Here is a 16,542-nt window from a genome sequence, read left to right on the forward strand (position 1 = left end):
GTGTTCTTTAAGTGGTCTGTGAAGGCAGATGTAAGGTGATTAATCTCTCTGAACTCAGAAACACTGTGAATTGTAGATGCAACTGAGATTCATGTTCATGTGGGGATATTTTTTAGCTGCCAAAGGAGGGCAGGAAGTTGATGTGTAGTAGTCAGTTTGGCTTGATGCATATGCTCAGATATTTAATGGAACAGTCAGCTCAACTTGGTGAAAGAAATACGCAGACACTTGACTTTGTGTATAGTATAGTATAAAATGCATGAATCAATACAGGTCCTCTTGGAAACACTTTTGTCTATGTTAATCATTTAATCAACAGGCTTATGGTAATATGTGTTTCTTACACTTAATTTTCTGTAGTATTTTGCTGATGTATTATACAGGAATTGTGTTCCACGGCTTTAGAACTCAAACTGAATAATTGTATGAATAGCTTACTACGTTATTTAGTGGAAATGAATTGCTATGAACCACAGTGAATCTGTGAATAACCTTTAAATCCCATGCTGTAACAAGAGCCAAAAGTACATCACAAGTTAAATATGTGTGCTATGCTTTCAGCATCTTTTTAATAACAGTCATTTGACTGTTTAGGCTGCGTGCTGCCGTAGGGAGAATACACTGGAGTTTCAACTAATGTTATCCTTTGATTTATATCAGGTCTTAGTTCACATATGAAAGTCTATTGGTTGTAATTTTATTTTTTTTCCTGTGTTTTTGTTTGTTTGAGGTTTGTATTTTTTAAAATTCAGAATTGTTGTATTTTGGGAACATACTGTCAGGCTTGTAACACTTGATCTTTTGTTTTTCTGGTCAGGCTGTTGTTCATATTCTGGATTCTTGAGAAGAGTGTTCTTTACACATCTTGAGATGTAAGAGATAGGGGGGACTGAGATCTCATTTAAATCCTCTATTTTGAATCGGTTTCCTGAACATTTGATCTTGAAATTGGTTTCTTTCTTACATAGTCATGCAAATGTCCAACTTCAGAATATATTGGGATGCAATAACAGGGTAGATGCAGCCCTGATTTAGATAATGGCTATAACAACACTTATTAAAACCCTGAAGGTGGCAGAGAAAAGTTATAATCTCCTTAGGGTCAGTGCTCATCTTTTTAGGCTTTCTGCAGAATTTAGATGGTTATATTCGTGTTAAAAATGGAAATGGAGAAATCTGACAATGTAGCTCAGAACTTGAAGTTTTTTCCCAAATCTTTGTAGATGAAGGGTCTTGTACTTTGGAGTATAATTTTTAAGATAGATACAGAAGACAAATTGAATTCTGGGAAGATTTCTGCTTAGGCAATTGCCTTCTCTTAAACACCAGCAGCCTTGAAATGAGTGCAGAGGTATGTGCAATACAATGCATCACATACTGGCTTTCTTTGATGCATATGAAATGGTAATTTTAAGGTCTATGTGGGTGTTTGGGGCAGGGAAATTTGCATTATTTTCTGCTCTCTCCTGAATCTGCAAGTATCCTCTGTTTATAGTGTTTTTGGACACCCTGTTCTGCAGAGAGAAAACCCACCCCACTGAAGACTAGAAGGGAAAATTGAGGAAGACATCCTCCAAAATAGTGTTTGTGTTTGATTAGCTGATGATATAGTAAAGAGAAATAAATTGAATAGTACAGTTTCTGAATTTTAATAGGTTTTTATTCACATACTGTTTTAGTGTATTTTTAGTTTTCCATATATAAAGTATGCAAAGAACTGATTAAATCAGAAAAGTCATTCTTAAATGTAAATCCACAGAATGAAACCAAATCACATTGCAGCAAATATGACTAAGAGAAATATTGTTTATTCACAGATGTGGATATGAGAAAATGTGCTTTGGTTTGAAGTAGGTGTGAGACAGAAAAGCATTCTGAGTATGTGTGCACCAGTTAACATACAATGCTCCACTTAATACCAGCATTCACTAAACTCTGATGCTCTTAGATGGCACAAGCATTTGCTATTCCTGGCTATCTCTGCTGAACAGCTGCAGGCAACTCCAAAGGAATTTCAGTAATCCTTGTAACCAACCTATCTAAGCAGGGAATCTGCTGTTCTTTTCTCTCCAGCAATAGGGTCCTGGAGACCAGGGCCTGAAGAAGCTTAGATCAGGTTGTGGTGTCATGAGCTTTTTTGAGCCAATCTAACAACTCACTGGCACTGGGAGGAAAGAGACTTCCTTTTTTACCCCTGCTCTCAGCTGTGCTGCTCTGACACCATCCATGGCCTCTGTAACCACTGGGAACCCAGCTCACTGATCTGAGGACATTTGCCTTCAAAAGCAATAAAAAAAAAAAAAAAATCCCAAAGCAAAAGCCCTAAATTTCTGTTCCATTTCTGGCTACTAGCTGGGAGCAGGAAAAAGCTGAGCAAGCATACTGATTTTGGTGCCTGAGACAAAGATGGCATTTGAAGGCAGCTGGATTTAGGGATCCATGTCTGATCCAGAGAGACTGCAGAGGGATACTCTTACTGCTTGCTTCTCAGGTATGAACAGTGGGCTTTGGAATGATGAAAAGAAGGGTCTAAATATCACTCCTGTGTGAAGGGGGCATCTGTAAGCTTAGAGTTGGAAATCAGTCCTTGGAGCATATTGCCTGAGAGCTTCAGGGAAGAGAAAGGGGGATGTGTTCAGGAGAAGGCAAGTAGAACAGGACTGGGACTGAAAGTATGAGCAGAGCTGGCAAGGCTGGTGAAAAGAGAGGCAGTGGCTACTGGAGCCACACTGTGGTCACTTACCACCCAACACTGGACTCCAGACACAAGTGGAGAGTCTGTGATGGGATCCCAGCTGCTGGAGAGTTCCTGTGTATCCATAGGTTTCAGTTCTTTATCCAGAGTAAGCCAAGTCTGTTGCAATATGTCAAAACCCTTTTTCCACCCTACTGAGAGTAGTAGGGAAGCTGCTGATTAGTGCTTACATATGTATCTTATTCTAATGGTTCTTCCATCTGTCCATGCTTTCAAGATCTTTGGATTCCAGTTTTTATTTCTGTGCTTTCCAGAAGAATCCTTATTGATTTTTAGTCTCTAGGGTGTTGTCCTTTATTTTTGCTTTTCATAGTTTTCTGCTTTGCAGCTGGTCATGTTTTGAGTTGGTTCCAACAAAATTTGCACAGCAACCATGAAACTTTCTGTAACATTACTTTTTTCTTTAAAGAAATTAAAGCTAAATGGCTTTGATTCCTTGTAGGTGATGTCTGAAGGGACTAAGTTTTGGAAGTGACTTGTGTCTATTTGGTGTGCAAGCCTACTATGTGTTGAAACCTAGCATTAACTTCCATCTACCTTCTGTGGTCATAACATAGCTCAGGTTTGCAGCCCTTTGCTTTCTGTTTATATCTTCCTGTTTCACTCTTGGTTCCTCTGCTGTAGCATATCTTCCAAAGGAGCACATTCCTTGTTTGAGGATTACTGCTGTAAACTGAAGTCCTGCAGAAGTCTCATGGGGAAGTGATGGTTTTGTGTGATAAGGGAGTCACCTGAAACTGTGACTGTGATTCTGCTTTCTACGCTTCATATTTGTATAACACTAGTGCAAATGAGATCACAATGAGACTGTGAATTTAGTGCTGTGTTTGTATGTGAGTACATTTAAAAATTCAGAGAAATATCTTGAAATTTGGAATTGTCTCTAAGGCAAGCATTACTCTAAAATTACCTGGTTTAGGTAAATGAGCATATGTATAAAGCATCTGTTTTAAAAGATATACATTCTCTCTTCCTATTGTATTAGAACATATCCATGAATTCTAGAAGTGGAATAAAAATTTTAATTTTTCATTGTAAGCTTACATAATTAGTATACTCTCTTCCACCCATTTTATTTGAGGAATATATAAATGAGTTGAATGGAAAATTTAAAATATACAGTAAGATCATTGAACTGTATCTGTGATGTAAAACTGTTATCTAGTTTTATTCTTTAATGTGCATTAGCAGATATTTTTCTGTGGGAGAAAAGGGTGACTAAGATATGGAATGAAATTATGTAGAGGATCTATTTTGAAAGTAACATATTTAATATAATTTAAATTTATTTTATAATCTCATATTTTCATGTAACAGACTGGCCACACATACACTATAAGAAATGGTAAAGCTCACTCTTGTGGTATATTAAGAGAAGTGCAGAAGCAACAGCTTTTATTCTTCAGTGATTTTTGTTTGCGTGTAAATATTAGAAGTGACCTCCCCCCACTTCCTGCTTTCTGTAGATGTAGCTATCATATTTTCATTCTTCTTGTCTTGCTGGACACCGTTTCTTTTGTTCTGTTTTTCTTTCTGTGCTCTAAGGAACTTTTCAGAAAGGATGCAGTGCCCTCTCAGGCTGCTGGACAGGTATTAATGCTTACAGCACCACTAACCAAAGCTGCTTTACTGAAACTCACTGGCTTTTCATCAATCATGAAGTTACGAATACAGCCAATGAAGGAATTGCGTGTAGTCAGGCTTGATGTTAGCAGAGACTCTGGAAGAAAGAGATTTAAAAAATGAAATAAATAAAAATTTAGAGCTCGTGATGGGCAAAATCATCAGTTTGGTGGCATAGTCTTTTAACTTTGCTGCTAAGTACAGGTCCTCTGAATCTTCTTTTAAAGCATTTGTCCTACTGCCAGTGTCCTACAGGCCATTAAAGCATGGTTAGTTATCTACAGTTATGTAAAGCTCTTGATACTATATTATCAATAGAGACACAATTTTACATTTTATGGCAACTACATTTTCCTTTAAGTAAGAGAGTAGATGAGTCCCAGTGTCTGCTTTTGTAATTTAACATCACTTGTATTGTCCTCTGTGTCTGATTTGTTAGTTTGCATCCAGTTTGCTGGATCTGCATGGCATTATTTAGTATTATGTCTTGTTTGTTGTTCTGAAGTTCTGTGTAAGAGTTTCCTGTGCCAGGCTGATAACAGCATTATAGAGCCAATGTATGGCATTGCTTTAGTATTCTATAATTAATGTAGAAATAGAAGGCTCTATTATGAAGCAGAACAGCATTTGCAATTACCCCTTTATATTACCTCTCTGGGAAGAGTTTTGTCCTAATAAAATTCCAGTTTGGATTTAAAGAGTGAGCAGGCATCTGTGCATAGATTTTATTATTCCCTTTAGGCTCATTTTACCTCCTGGTAGTGTGGGATGCATGTGAACATGATGCACTCAAGCCACTAATCCAAGATAAGCATTCTAATGAATTTTGTAGTTAGAGCTGTTAATGATTGACATGCAAGGCTCAGAGAAATAATGCTGCATGTTTTCAATGAGAAATGTGCTGGAATTGACTTAAAATTTGAATCACGTAATGTTGATTACAGTTTGTATATGAACCCCAACAGAGTAGCTCTGACTGTTGAATAAGGGAAGAAAATGTAGTCATCTTGGCCCATGCCACACAGATGGTCTGTGAGTCACAAAAACACAGGAGCAGAAATCTGTCTAATAGAAACCCCTAGTCATTATAAGAAATTCCATGTTTTGTCTTGTGTTCAAAGATGTAATTGCTTGAAGAAGAGGAAAGAAGCCTACCAGCAGCTAAACCCTGGGACTCCAGTTACAGTGACAGCGAGTTTCCGATCCCATAAATAAATCACTTCTTAGAAAAACAGTAAGCCCACATGGGAAGGTAAAATAGAAAAAAAAAACAAATTCTGTTTGTAGTTGGCTGACTTTTCTTCTGAATCCATACGTTACCCTCCAGCAGCTGTGAATGTTTTAATTTCAATGAGGCAGCACATCTTTTTCTCTGAGAACTTGAGGCAGAACATTTCTGATCAGCTCGAGCCTTTGAATTTTGCCAGGTTTTTCACATATATTGTTCTTTTTTGAAATGAAAACTCAGTCTTTATGCTTTCTCTGGAAACAGGGTTGAAATCTAAGAACAATGTACCACAAAGATACCAGAAACATACCTGGTACACCTCCAATGAACACTGGCTCCCTGTGGTCAATTGCCTTTGGATTCAGCGGCCCCACCACATGGTTGACTTCAGAGTCTACATCCAGCTGCACCACATTTGCATCTCTAATAACTAAAAGGAGAAGAAGCAGGCATCAGCAAGAAATGGCACATGAGTTTTCTATGACAGACAGGAGTTATCTGTTTGTTGTGAGTAGTTGATTTAGTGTTTGCTAGATTGGGCATGAGCCATCAGTGACGATTTGTGGGTGGATTCTGGCACAGAGCAGGGTTGATGAAGGTACAGTGGGAGCAAGGGTGCTTTTGAGTGGGGCCCTTGATCACTGGTGGCAGAGTTTAGGCTCCAGGTTATGAGCATACAATGTCTTGTGGCTTAAAAAAGCTGTTTGCCCAATCAGTTCCAACCAGGAATGTATTAGAATGCAGTGAGACTTCTCTTTTGATTGTGTGCCTGGATTGCCTTCAGAAGGGAGCCAGAATTCTTGTGGAAAGGGTGCAGGCTCAGATTGCTTCTGCAGTGATAGTGGAGGACACCCTAAGTCAGCATCTAGACTGGAAGATGAGGCAGTTCAAAGTACCTAGGACTTAGAAATACTTTTTACCTTTCAAAACCAGGAAAGAAGGATGACTGTCTGGCCCAGAGGCACAATCCCAGCTGTAGACATCTCTCTATTGTGAGCAAAAGGTTCCCCATGTCTGTCTTGTTATTTAAATTTTAAGAGCAGCATATAGTTGTACCTTCTGATTTTTATCAATTTAGTTAATCTGTAATTGGGAAGAATATAACCTGGTATGTGAATTAGGTTGCCAGCATATCAACTAGGTTGCTTTCTGTTCTTTGAACAAGGCACTTCCATCTTACTTTGTTCTTCCTCTTTGTAGGAGCCTGTGCTTGTCCTCCCAGGAAACTACAATTCTGTGTCTGAGGGATAAATAAGACTTTGTGTTTTTCACACAAACTTGGGTCTTGGCAGGTGAAAAAGAAGAACTGAAAACAATTGTGCATTGCCGGTGCTCTAGCCCGTGGAGATGGATATCTGGGGATCAAGGGATGGGCTTTGTTACCTTAATTAGGGGATGATCACCTTTTACTCACCTGCAATTCGATGCCACCTGCCATCGCAGAGACTCTGTTTCAGTGTCACTGAAGTTGAAAAATCCCTGATTCCATTATTCAGTTTCACAGTAACCTGAGGGAAAATAATGTAATCAACATTGTAAACCCCCTCCTTTCCTCTTTTTACTTTCTGGTGTAATAATGTTGTATTCTCTACTCAGAACATGTCAAGTATCCAAGAGAAAGGAAAACACAACTTCATTAAATTCTTCAAAATAAAGTACCTTTTAATTTCAAATTTAGGTGGTTTTTTAAAATTTAAAATTGTTCAGATTCAATAGTTCTGAGACATTCCTAATTATCTCAAGGAAGAGTTCAAGAAAAGATTTGAAAACAAGAGCTAATTTTACTCATTTGCTAGTACTGCTACTGTATAATTTCCTATGTCATAAATTATTGTTTAGAGGCATCAGATGATGTTTTTGGCATCTTGCTAGCCACTTAATAAGGAAAACAGTCATGAAAAACACAAGTATAAACAGAAAATATATGAGAAAGGAAAAATAGCAAAATTAAGAATTACTTTTAAGTTACTTGTTCAAGCTCACCAGTAAGTCTCTGAGTGCAGAGCTAGAAAGTGAAAAAAAAATCTGAACTTTGCACCTCTGCTTTAGTTAAGGGATTAGTATCTTTTTGCATGGAAATGTTCCTGCAGCAGCAAAACAGTGTCATGCCCCTGTTGTGGGACATGAGATTCCTGTTGGTGATTGGCAGAGAACTCTAAACTCTGAGTCCAACCACTCAGGCTTTTCAAATGTTGAAGATGTCCCTGATTATGCTGACACTGTATTGACTGAAAATCACAGAATCATAGAATGGTTTGGATTGGAAGGAGCCTTAAGAATCATCTTGTTCCAACCCCCATGCCATGGACAGAAATGCCTTTCATGAGATCGGGTTACTCAGTCACATCCAAACTGGCCTTCAGCATTTAATGGGATGGAGCATCCACAGCTTTTGTGGGCAACCTGTTCCAGTGCCTCACCACTCTCACAGTTAAGAATTTCCTCCTAATATCTAATCTAAATGTTCAATTTGAAGCAATTCCCCTCTGTTCTGTCACTGCATGCCCTTGTAAATAGTCTCTTGCAAGGAAACAACTTAGATTTAATTCCTGAGGATCTCTGGTTTGATACAGTTGTAACAAAGGGTTTTGTTTTTACCCAGAAGAGCACCAACCAACACAACAAGAAGTGATCCTCATGTTCTATTTTATCCACCCTTGAACAAAATATATAGATTAAAGCAAATAAAGAATCACAGGAGAAAGTGATGTCAGACAAACTATACTGATGGAGATGTGTAAATTTAAAAAATTACTTAAGGTTGCTGATCTTATTTGTCCAGCAGAAAGTTTCACAAAACAGGTCTTTTGTAATGCATTCAAAGAGAACAGATAGTTAATGCTAAAGAAACACAGATCCTTCCTAAGAAGGTACTGAACTGCTGCAGTGACAAGCAGGGACGAGCTGCTTTTCCAGGGTGAATTTTGTTTATCAATTGCACATGCGTTATATAGGAAGTGAGGTTTGAAGCAGTAAGAGAAGTGGCACCTTTTATTAGACCAATTGGTACAGTTGGGAAAACCAGGCAAATTACTGGACATGCATCTGATAAAGAAAGAAGAGACTGAGTGCAACTCAGATTTTTCTTTTAAGAAATAAAATTTATTCATAGTTACCTTACTTGTAACTGTGATACATTTTTAATGTGTGGGTGAAAGAGCAGTGCCAAAGAGTCAGTGCTTTTGCCTCTTTTCAGCTGGTAACAGAATATTTATGGCATGTGTCAGTAAAATGATCTGATCTTGTCTCAGGTGTTATTTTTAGTATTTTAAAATAGATATTTGGTTTGCCTAATCTAAGCTGTTATTATATTTAGGGGAGAATAAGAATCAGTTAATGCCAAATTTGTAAGACAAAATCTGCATGTAGCAAAACCCAAGTAGGTGTAAGAGAAGCCAGTCAAGGCAGTGGAGGAGATGTGACCTTGTTTATACCTGTCCATTTCTCATGTGCATATTCAGGTACTCTCCATTCACACTGTGGCCATGCAGTAGGATTCCTGAGCTGCTTCGGGGACGTATTTCAAAAACAACCTCAAATTTCAGGCCTAAACTGAAGGATTCATCTGTGGAGTAAAAAGAATAACATCATTTTTGTACAGAGTTAGTGATGAAATTGGACATTTGTTCAAAGTCAAAATAGAGCATCAGACTCAGGGTGGATTTTATTTGCCCTAAAAACTATTGAAATGTGAGATAGCATGGTATGCTGTCAATGACCCATTTCAACTTTTGCTTTGATTGTGTTTACTTGGAGTACTAATAAAGGTTTGTTTACTTTTCTCATTATTTAAAAAAATGTATTTTTTAAAAAAATATTTCTTAGCAATGAAATGGATAGCAGAAAGTTAATGATCTGTATTTTTTGGCAGTTTCTTATTGTGCAATTTCCTAGACACTCAGCAGTCATTATTGAGTGAGTGGGAGTTCCCTTGAGCTTTGATGATTCAGTAGAAGAAACTCCCTTTTTCAAGCTGGTGACAGGCCAGGGAGCAAATTAGAAACACTTGTCTGATTCTTCTTGGTGCTGCCAGTGAATAGGGTTGTGCAGTTTCCTTTCTTGTTGAGATCAGAGCCTGTGTGACCAAAACACCCTCATAAAACTCTTCCTGAACACAACAGGACTAAATGACAGAAAATATGTGTTCTGTCATGCTGTTCTGTATCAAAACATGCAGAAAGCCTTTCCGCAGGATTTTTTAACTTCATGTTGTTTTAATCATTTAAAAAATAAGGGATGACCTTATTGTCATCCCATATTGATGGTGTACTTGCTCTTGCCTACCACAATAGTGGTAGCTTGCTTACCACAATACTGATCTGTTTCTGATAATCCTTATAGCTCATAGCCTCATAAATTACCACACCCTTTAGTGAAAAATGCCATTCTGAAGCACAGTGAATACTACAGTCTCATCTTGGGATACATTAGTTTAGGAGTTTATTACCAAGGACGACATATCCTCCTTCTGATGAAAAGTATGTTCCTGCTTCTGATGGGCCTTCAAAGCAAGGTGTTACACTAAATGTCTGCGAAGCTGAAGTAAGTGATCTTCCATTGAGCTGTAAGTTGCTGAGACAACCACTAAAGCTGTAGACAGAGTTAATCTGAGGGGTAAAAAAAGCTTGATTAGTAAATAAACTGCTTGTGGAAGGGAATAGATTCTTCTGTCCTTATTTTTACTTGTTTATAAGCTCTAAGGCTGTGATTGTCTGGCACATCAGTTTTGAACTAAAAAACAATTTCCGGAGAAGGGAAGCAGGAAAAATGATTCTCATAGCCTCTCATGTCTTTTTTTGATGACTTCAAGGCAATTCCAACTTGTTTTTTTTTCTCCAACAGTCCTTACTGAACTGTGAGAAGTAAAGCACAACTAGGGCAAGGCAGTGCTCTACATATACCTCGTAGCCTCAAGGCAAGACAGGGGTCTAATTTTTCAGAGTAGTTTATTTCTCAATCTTGTTAGGCACATAACACTAAAGGTTATCTTGAAAGAGACTGTTATGTTCATTTTTGGTTTAACACTCTGTTCCATATGCTTCAGTACCAAGCTGTAGAACGGAATCCTGACCTCCAGGTATTGTCTTAAAACAGAGGTACTAGGAGAAATCAAAATGTCTCCAAAACTCATTCTGTATCACAGACTTCAGGGTGAAATTGATCTTGCCTAATGTTACTTGTCTCATCTAATTTTGGATGTCACTAGGACTTTTCTGTTCCTCATGGACCCAGCCACCACCAGCCCAGCCCTGTGGGACCTTTGCTCCATACATGAACTGAGCTGCCTGCTCCTCAGCAGGATGAGGGTCAGGATCTTAAAGAGCTTTTGTCTGAGCTCACCCCTACAGCCAGCTTTTGTATTAACTTTACATAGAGGTAGAGGGTCTGTACATAGAGGTCTGCTTTACCTGGATGTTTTTTACAGCCTTCCCAGGAGCTACACCTCCAATATAGAGTGGTTCAGTGACTTGCCAGGTGTTTGCATTCCCATCAAAAGGTTCTTCTAGTACTCGGAGACCATCAATTATCAAGCGCCCAATATTCTTGTCTCTAATAAATATCACCTAGAAAGGGAAGAAAAAAAAGTGGAAGATTACTTTCATCTGTTAAGGGATCACTGCTGTGCAGTGGAAGAAGATGAGATATTTGAGAAGCAAAGTGAGTGAGTGATACTTTACAAGCCTGTTTTGCCAACTGCCAGTATTCTTTGCTGGACAGCTCTCTTTTTTCACATTCATATGAAGGCTAGATAGTAAAACTGCTGCTTTTCTTACATTTTGGTGTACAAGACAGAGGTAATTAAGGTGCCATGGGGTCTACTGCTCTACCTATTACTGTTAACATTTTCCCAGTCGTTGTTAGTTTTATGGTATGGATTCATCCAGTCTGCATTAAACACTTAAATGCCCTAGCCAGTAGTTTACTAACTGTAGACTTCCTCTGTAGTTAATGAGGAGAGAGAGATACCTACAGAGGGAAATTCACCTTGACTCCTAAAATTGTCTTTTTATTTTCATAGACTACTGAAGTAGCCTAAGACAGCTGTACTCATTTCTTAGGCACTTCAAAGACATTCGCTGAACAAAATTATTCTAGTCCTTTCTTTCATAGCTCATTTAACTCATAATTGCCTTACTGCTCTGCTTGTTTCCTTCATGTCTGTTCAGCTGTTAGTGTTGGGAATTGCTGAATTTTTATACCTGACTCACTTTCCTGTCCCTAGTTAATGACTTAATAAAATGCTGTGTGGAAGATCTAAAAATATTGATGGGAGTTTCTCGACATATAGGTGTGTTTATGAATACATGAATGAAAACTCCCTGAACTATCACATGGGCAGTGTCTTTACTGAAGACTTAACATCATAATGATTGCTTTCTTTTACTTACATTGTGCCACAGACCATCATTGTATTTCTCTTGACTCCTAATCCTTATCTTCTGGTGACCAGCATTAAACATAAAAATGAGTCGGCCATGAGCAATGAAAAGAGCCATGAAGTTGGTCTCTTTTTGATCCGAAATGTAGAAAATCATTCCATGGGATGAGTGAGTTTTCAGACTGATCGAGAACTGAGCTCTGGCACATAAGAACACAATATTAAAATTAAAGCAGATACATTTGATTTAAATCACACAGGCAGAGGAAGACTGAGATTTTCCTTTCATCCAAAGAAATATTCATCATTATGGAAGTGATGTTTCTGAGAAACATTCTGTGATGGTTTTTTGAGGAGAAGTCAAAGTTGGAGAAGAAACTGCCTGGCAAGGAACTTGTTTTCAAAAATTAAAATCTCTGGAGTGAATAAGTTCAATGCAGACTACCAAAATCTGACACTACATTTTCCTTTCATGTCAAAAAGCAACGTGGGGGAATTTTTAAGTGTGATGGCATGGAGGCCTGATGTTTAATGTTATTCAAGACTTGATTGAAGCTTCCCTTTCCTTGTAATTCCTTGTGAAGTCCAAGACAACATGGGAAATTATACCATTGTTGGTTTGATATTGACACAGTGAAAATTTCTTAAGTGATTGCTGTTATTGCTTACGTCTAAAACATGGCAAAGCTGTATTGGTGTAGGACAGTGCCAGAACTGATTCCTCCTTCTTCTGATGTCAGGTCTAACCTAGTTTCCATTCTTCATATTGTCTCAAAGATTTGTAAATTCCCAATGGCACATGTGTGTACATTCCACAGACACTCAGTCCCTTGCCAATATCAATTGTTTTAAAATGACACAACTCATTGTTTTTTAAAAATAAACATTACAATAATGAAGCTTTAATAACATTTGGAAAATAAATATGTGTTGTAGGAATGAAGGTGGGATGGAGATATTAGAATATGGGTTTTGCTTCATATGGGTATCATCAGAACTGCTTTAAGCAAAACCCTATTGAATTAAAATTAACATAATTATTTTTAAATATAAATCAGGAAAGAACACTCTTTTTTTCTGAGTTAGTGGTCTGGTATGCTTCCAGGAAGTGATGTGTTGTTAAATTTATAGTCTTTGATGGAAAGCATTAAACCAAAATCCTTGTTGCATTTTGAATATTGCATGACACGTTCTGTGGGAGCATGAATATTAAATGTCAGCAGTATCTGGACTCATTATTACTTAGATTTCCATTATGGCTTGAATTGGACAAGGTTTTCATAGCTTTATATCCTACTGCACTGTGAACATTCCTATCTATTTAACTACTAACAAGGTCCACTCAGCACGTGACTGCTTCCTTTCTGCTTTACTCCTTGTGTAAAGACATTGATTATTGTGCATTGCTTGTATAGAGCTAACATCCTCAAAAGCTTCACACGAATGGTCAAAGAGACACATTTTGTTAATATGAAATGCAGATGAAAATTCCACAGGAGGGTTGTAACTAGAAACACATTTTAGTTTTGCTCTTACTCAGCTGAAGCACCTCTTAATATAACCTAACAACATGCTCTACACAAAATTTAGCCTAAGATACAGAGGAAAAAAACCAGGGTAACAGCAGAATTGCGCTCCTTTTAAAAAAATTTGAAATACGCCTTTCTCCTCCCCAGCATATCTAGTTTTCATTTCTAAAGCCACTTTACCTTTGACTGAAATCCTTTGGTATGTGTTCAAATTCTTGCCGGCTGTTTGCTGTTCCTCCAAACTGATAGGCGTGCTCAGTTGCCTTGGGATTCATGGGCAAGTGGCACTGAGGCTCTCTTTGCAAGTTCACTTGATACAGTTTTTTGAGGCCAGATGAAGGCTGTGAAATCTTGTCTTTATCTCTTCCCACCTTCATAGAAAAAGAACCAGAGTTTTTAGCTAAGATTGGACATTATAAAATAACAGTACCATTTATTTATGAACTAGCAATATGTTGTTTCCCTACATAAATACCAAGATTGTTTCCAAGCCAAATTTTCCTTGAACAGATCTACTATCAATCCTGATTTAGGAGAGAACAAGGGATAAACAAAATACAAATTAGCTAACATAATCACAGTTTTTTTGCAGTTTTCCTAATTAAATATTTTTCTTTCTGCTTTTGGTGATATCAGCTATGTTATAGGCATAAGAAGATATACTTGAACTAAAAATTCTGCATGCTGGAGGAAGTTTTTTTCCCCATTTATATTAATGCGTGCTAATTATAGCCTGTAGAGGACCATACAGAAGTAGATGAGAACAGAAGCAGCTTTTTGCCTTCAGAGTACAGAAGAATTCAAAAAGGCTTGTTTCTGAAGTACTGTTTTGAAGAAGTCAGTATTTTCTTTCAGAGTTCTAGCAAAAGAGAATGATGCAAGTGTAGGCCAGGTAGATTGTGTCAGGACAATAATTTGCATGGAGTATATAAAGGAACAGGATCCTTTCCTTCATATACGTGACATTGTCTTAATGCATTTGAGATCCACAATTTGGAGAATTTTGGAAAACTTTAGAGTTTGGAAAACATTAGCAATTTGTATCAGACCTTTTTATTACGATTTCCTTTGGCTTTTGATGAATTTTTTCCTTTCTTATGGAGAAGAGCAACTGGAGGAGATTCAACAGGGCATCCATACAAAGATGCCTGAACTTTCTCAGAGTACTTCTGGAAATCTTCCACTTCAACCTCTTGATCCAACCTGTGTTTGAAAGAGGAGTTGACAAGAACAGCTTTTTGTTTTTTTCTTTTTTTTTTTTTCTTTTTTCCAAGTATTAGAATTGTCTGTATAAACATCTCAGAACTGTACATTTATAGTTTAAATTATGTTAATTCTTGGATCATGGATAAAAGTACAGATTGATCAGTCGATGTAGGGATAACAAGGACAGCCTATACTACCTCTGCCTATTGTTTACATGCTGGCATAAACAGAGAATGTCAGTCTGCAGCATCAAATAAAACTTTAAAAATCTGTATAAGAACATTTCATAAAGCAATTAAGATCAACACATTCTGACCATTTTTGCATGACCAAAGTCCTAGCTTCCCCAGCTTCTGTGAGATGCCTTAATATAATTTTGTTTCAAAGGCAGACCTGAAAGCTGCATAATATAAATGTAAATTACAGCTATGCAAATTATTCATTGCACCAGCAGCATTAGCAGGTGCAGTACTGGAATCTTGTTTCATCAAGTTATTCCCACCTTGACAATATTTTAACCTAGCAGATCTGTGCCAACAGATTCCATGGCAAATAAGGTAAGAATCTTATTCACACATGCTGTCTAGCCTCACAAAATGAGACAGGAATTTTTATTGTGGCAATAAATCACTTCTCATGAGCTGCTATTCAAGCTGTCAGGCAGGGCAGTGACTGCCTGTTAATGTGTGTGGGAGGATGCTACTCACCTAGTGAAGTAGGCATTGCTTATGCAGCCAGTGAAGTTGGCTTGCTGTGTTCTGAGCGGAGAGCCACCAAAATAAAACTTATTGATGCTGTCTGGGCTTTTTCCTGCTCTGTCCTTTACTGGGTTCTTCTTGCTCTGTTTCTTGTCATCAACAGTCAGCTCGTACCTGCAAAGGCAAAGCATCCTTTTTGCAGGCTGGCTTTGGAAACATCAGTGCCAGTGGCCAGACAGCACAGTGCATGGACCCAAAGGGCTCAGCTCAGTGCATACATCACTCAGGGGTAGTGCTCAAAGGCATGAGAGGACCTTTTGCTTTCAGCTGTGCAACAATAGCAGTGCATTGGCAAAGCTCAGTACAGAGGCCCATGGATTTATTATGCTGCAGTTAATTGTGAAGTCCAAAATTGCACAGTGAAGAGAGATAAACTAGGAGACTGCTGATGAAGTGTTGGAGCCATCCTTTGGATAAAATGAGATCCAAGCACATGCTAATTGTTTATGCCCTTATCCCGTTTTCCTTCTCTTTGATCACAGTGCATTGGTGTTTGAGGTAATACAATGCTTTTTACCTAACTTGATTTCACAACCCACTAATTTTTGCAGAAGGCAGGAATGATTCTCTGGCTTTAATAAGAAACTGAGCATACTAAAGCATCAGACATTGATTTTGTTTTGCAAACTGAGGGAAACATGACAATCCGCAAGGTTATTCCAAGGCACCTTTTCACACCTTCAGCTTTTCAAACTGTGGTTCTTGGAATGCTTGTATCTTATAGGCAAGATTCTTAAAGAAAGTTGCTTTGATTATGTGACCTTCTAAAAAAAAATTAAGCATATAAATGATAGTAAAACACCAATAAACCAAAGCTTCTAAGTCTTTCAAGGAGCACAGAGACTTATTCCCTATTGCTGTATTTAGTCACATTTGTGGCTGCCAGTGCTAAAAATATATTTAACATGTTTCACAGTATGTATCCCAGATGAATGCTTTATGTGAAGATGCCTCAATTACTTTGGGGTAAACTGGGAATTGTTTTAACAAATTAGAAGAATCAATCCTGTTAAAAAATTAATCTCATGCTATCCTTAAATGGTATTAAACTCTTTTCTTACCTG

The 16,542-nt window shown here is 37.8% G+C and overlaps 1 protein-coding gene across 4 annotated transcripts in view; it reads right to left on the minus strand.

The window, feature by feature from the left end:
* Positions 1-1,656: 1,656 nt before the first annotated feature.
* LAMA4 (laminin subunit alpha 4) overlaps positions 1,657-16,542 on the minus strand; it is a 96,741-nt gene continuing 81,855 nt past the window's right edge. For all 4 annotated transcript variants that reach the window (XM_079328497.1, XM_079328496.1, XM_079328495.1 and 1 more), the window contains exons 29-38: positions 15,428-15,592; positions 14,564-14,717; positions 13,695-13,885; positions 11,996-12,185; positions 11,015-11,170; positions 10,054-10,213; positions 9,041-9,171; positions 7,021-7,114; positions 5,917-6,036; positions 1,657-4,475 (exon numbers count right to left, since the gene is read on the minus strand). In XM_079328497.1, coding sequence (XP_079184623.1) covers positions 4,330-4,475; positions 5,917-6,036; positions 7,021-7,114; positions 9,041-9,171; positions 10,054-10,213; positions 11,015-11,170; positions 11,996-12,185; positions 13,695-13,885; positions 14,564-14,717; positions 15,428-15,592 — 1,507 coding nt within the window. In that variant the 3' untranslated portion in view covers positions 1,657-4,329. The remainder of the gene's footprint in view (positions 4,476-5,916; positions 6,037-7,020; positions 7,115-9,040; positions 9,172-10,053; positions 10,214-11,014; positions 11,171-11,995; positions 12,186-13,694; positions 13,886-14,563; positions 14,718-15,427; positions 15,593-16,542) is intronic.

Source organism: Erithacus rubecula (genome assembly GCF_903797595.1).
Source record: "Erithacus rubecula genome assembly, chromosome: 2".
In the NCBI taxonomy this organism is placed as follows: Eukaryota; Metazoa; Chordata; class Aves; order Passeriformes; family Muscicapidae; genus Erithacus; species Erithacus rubecula.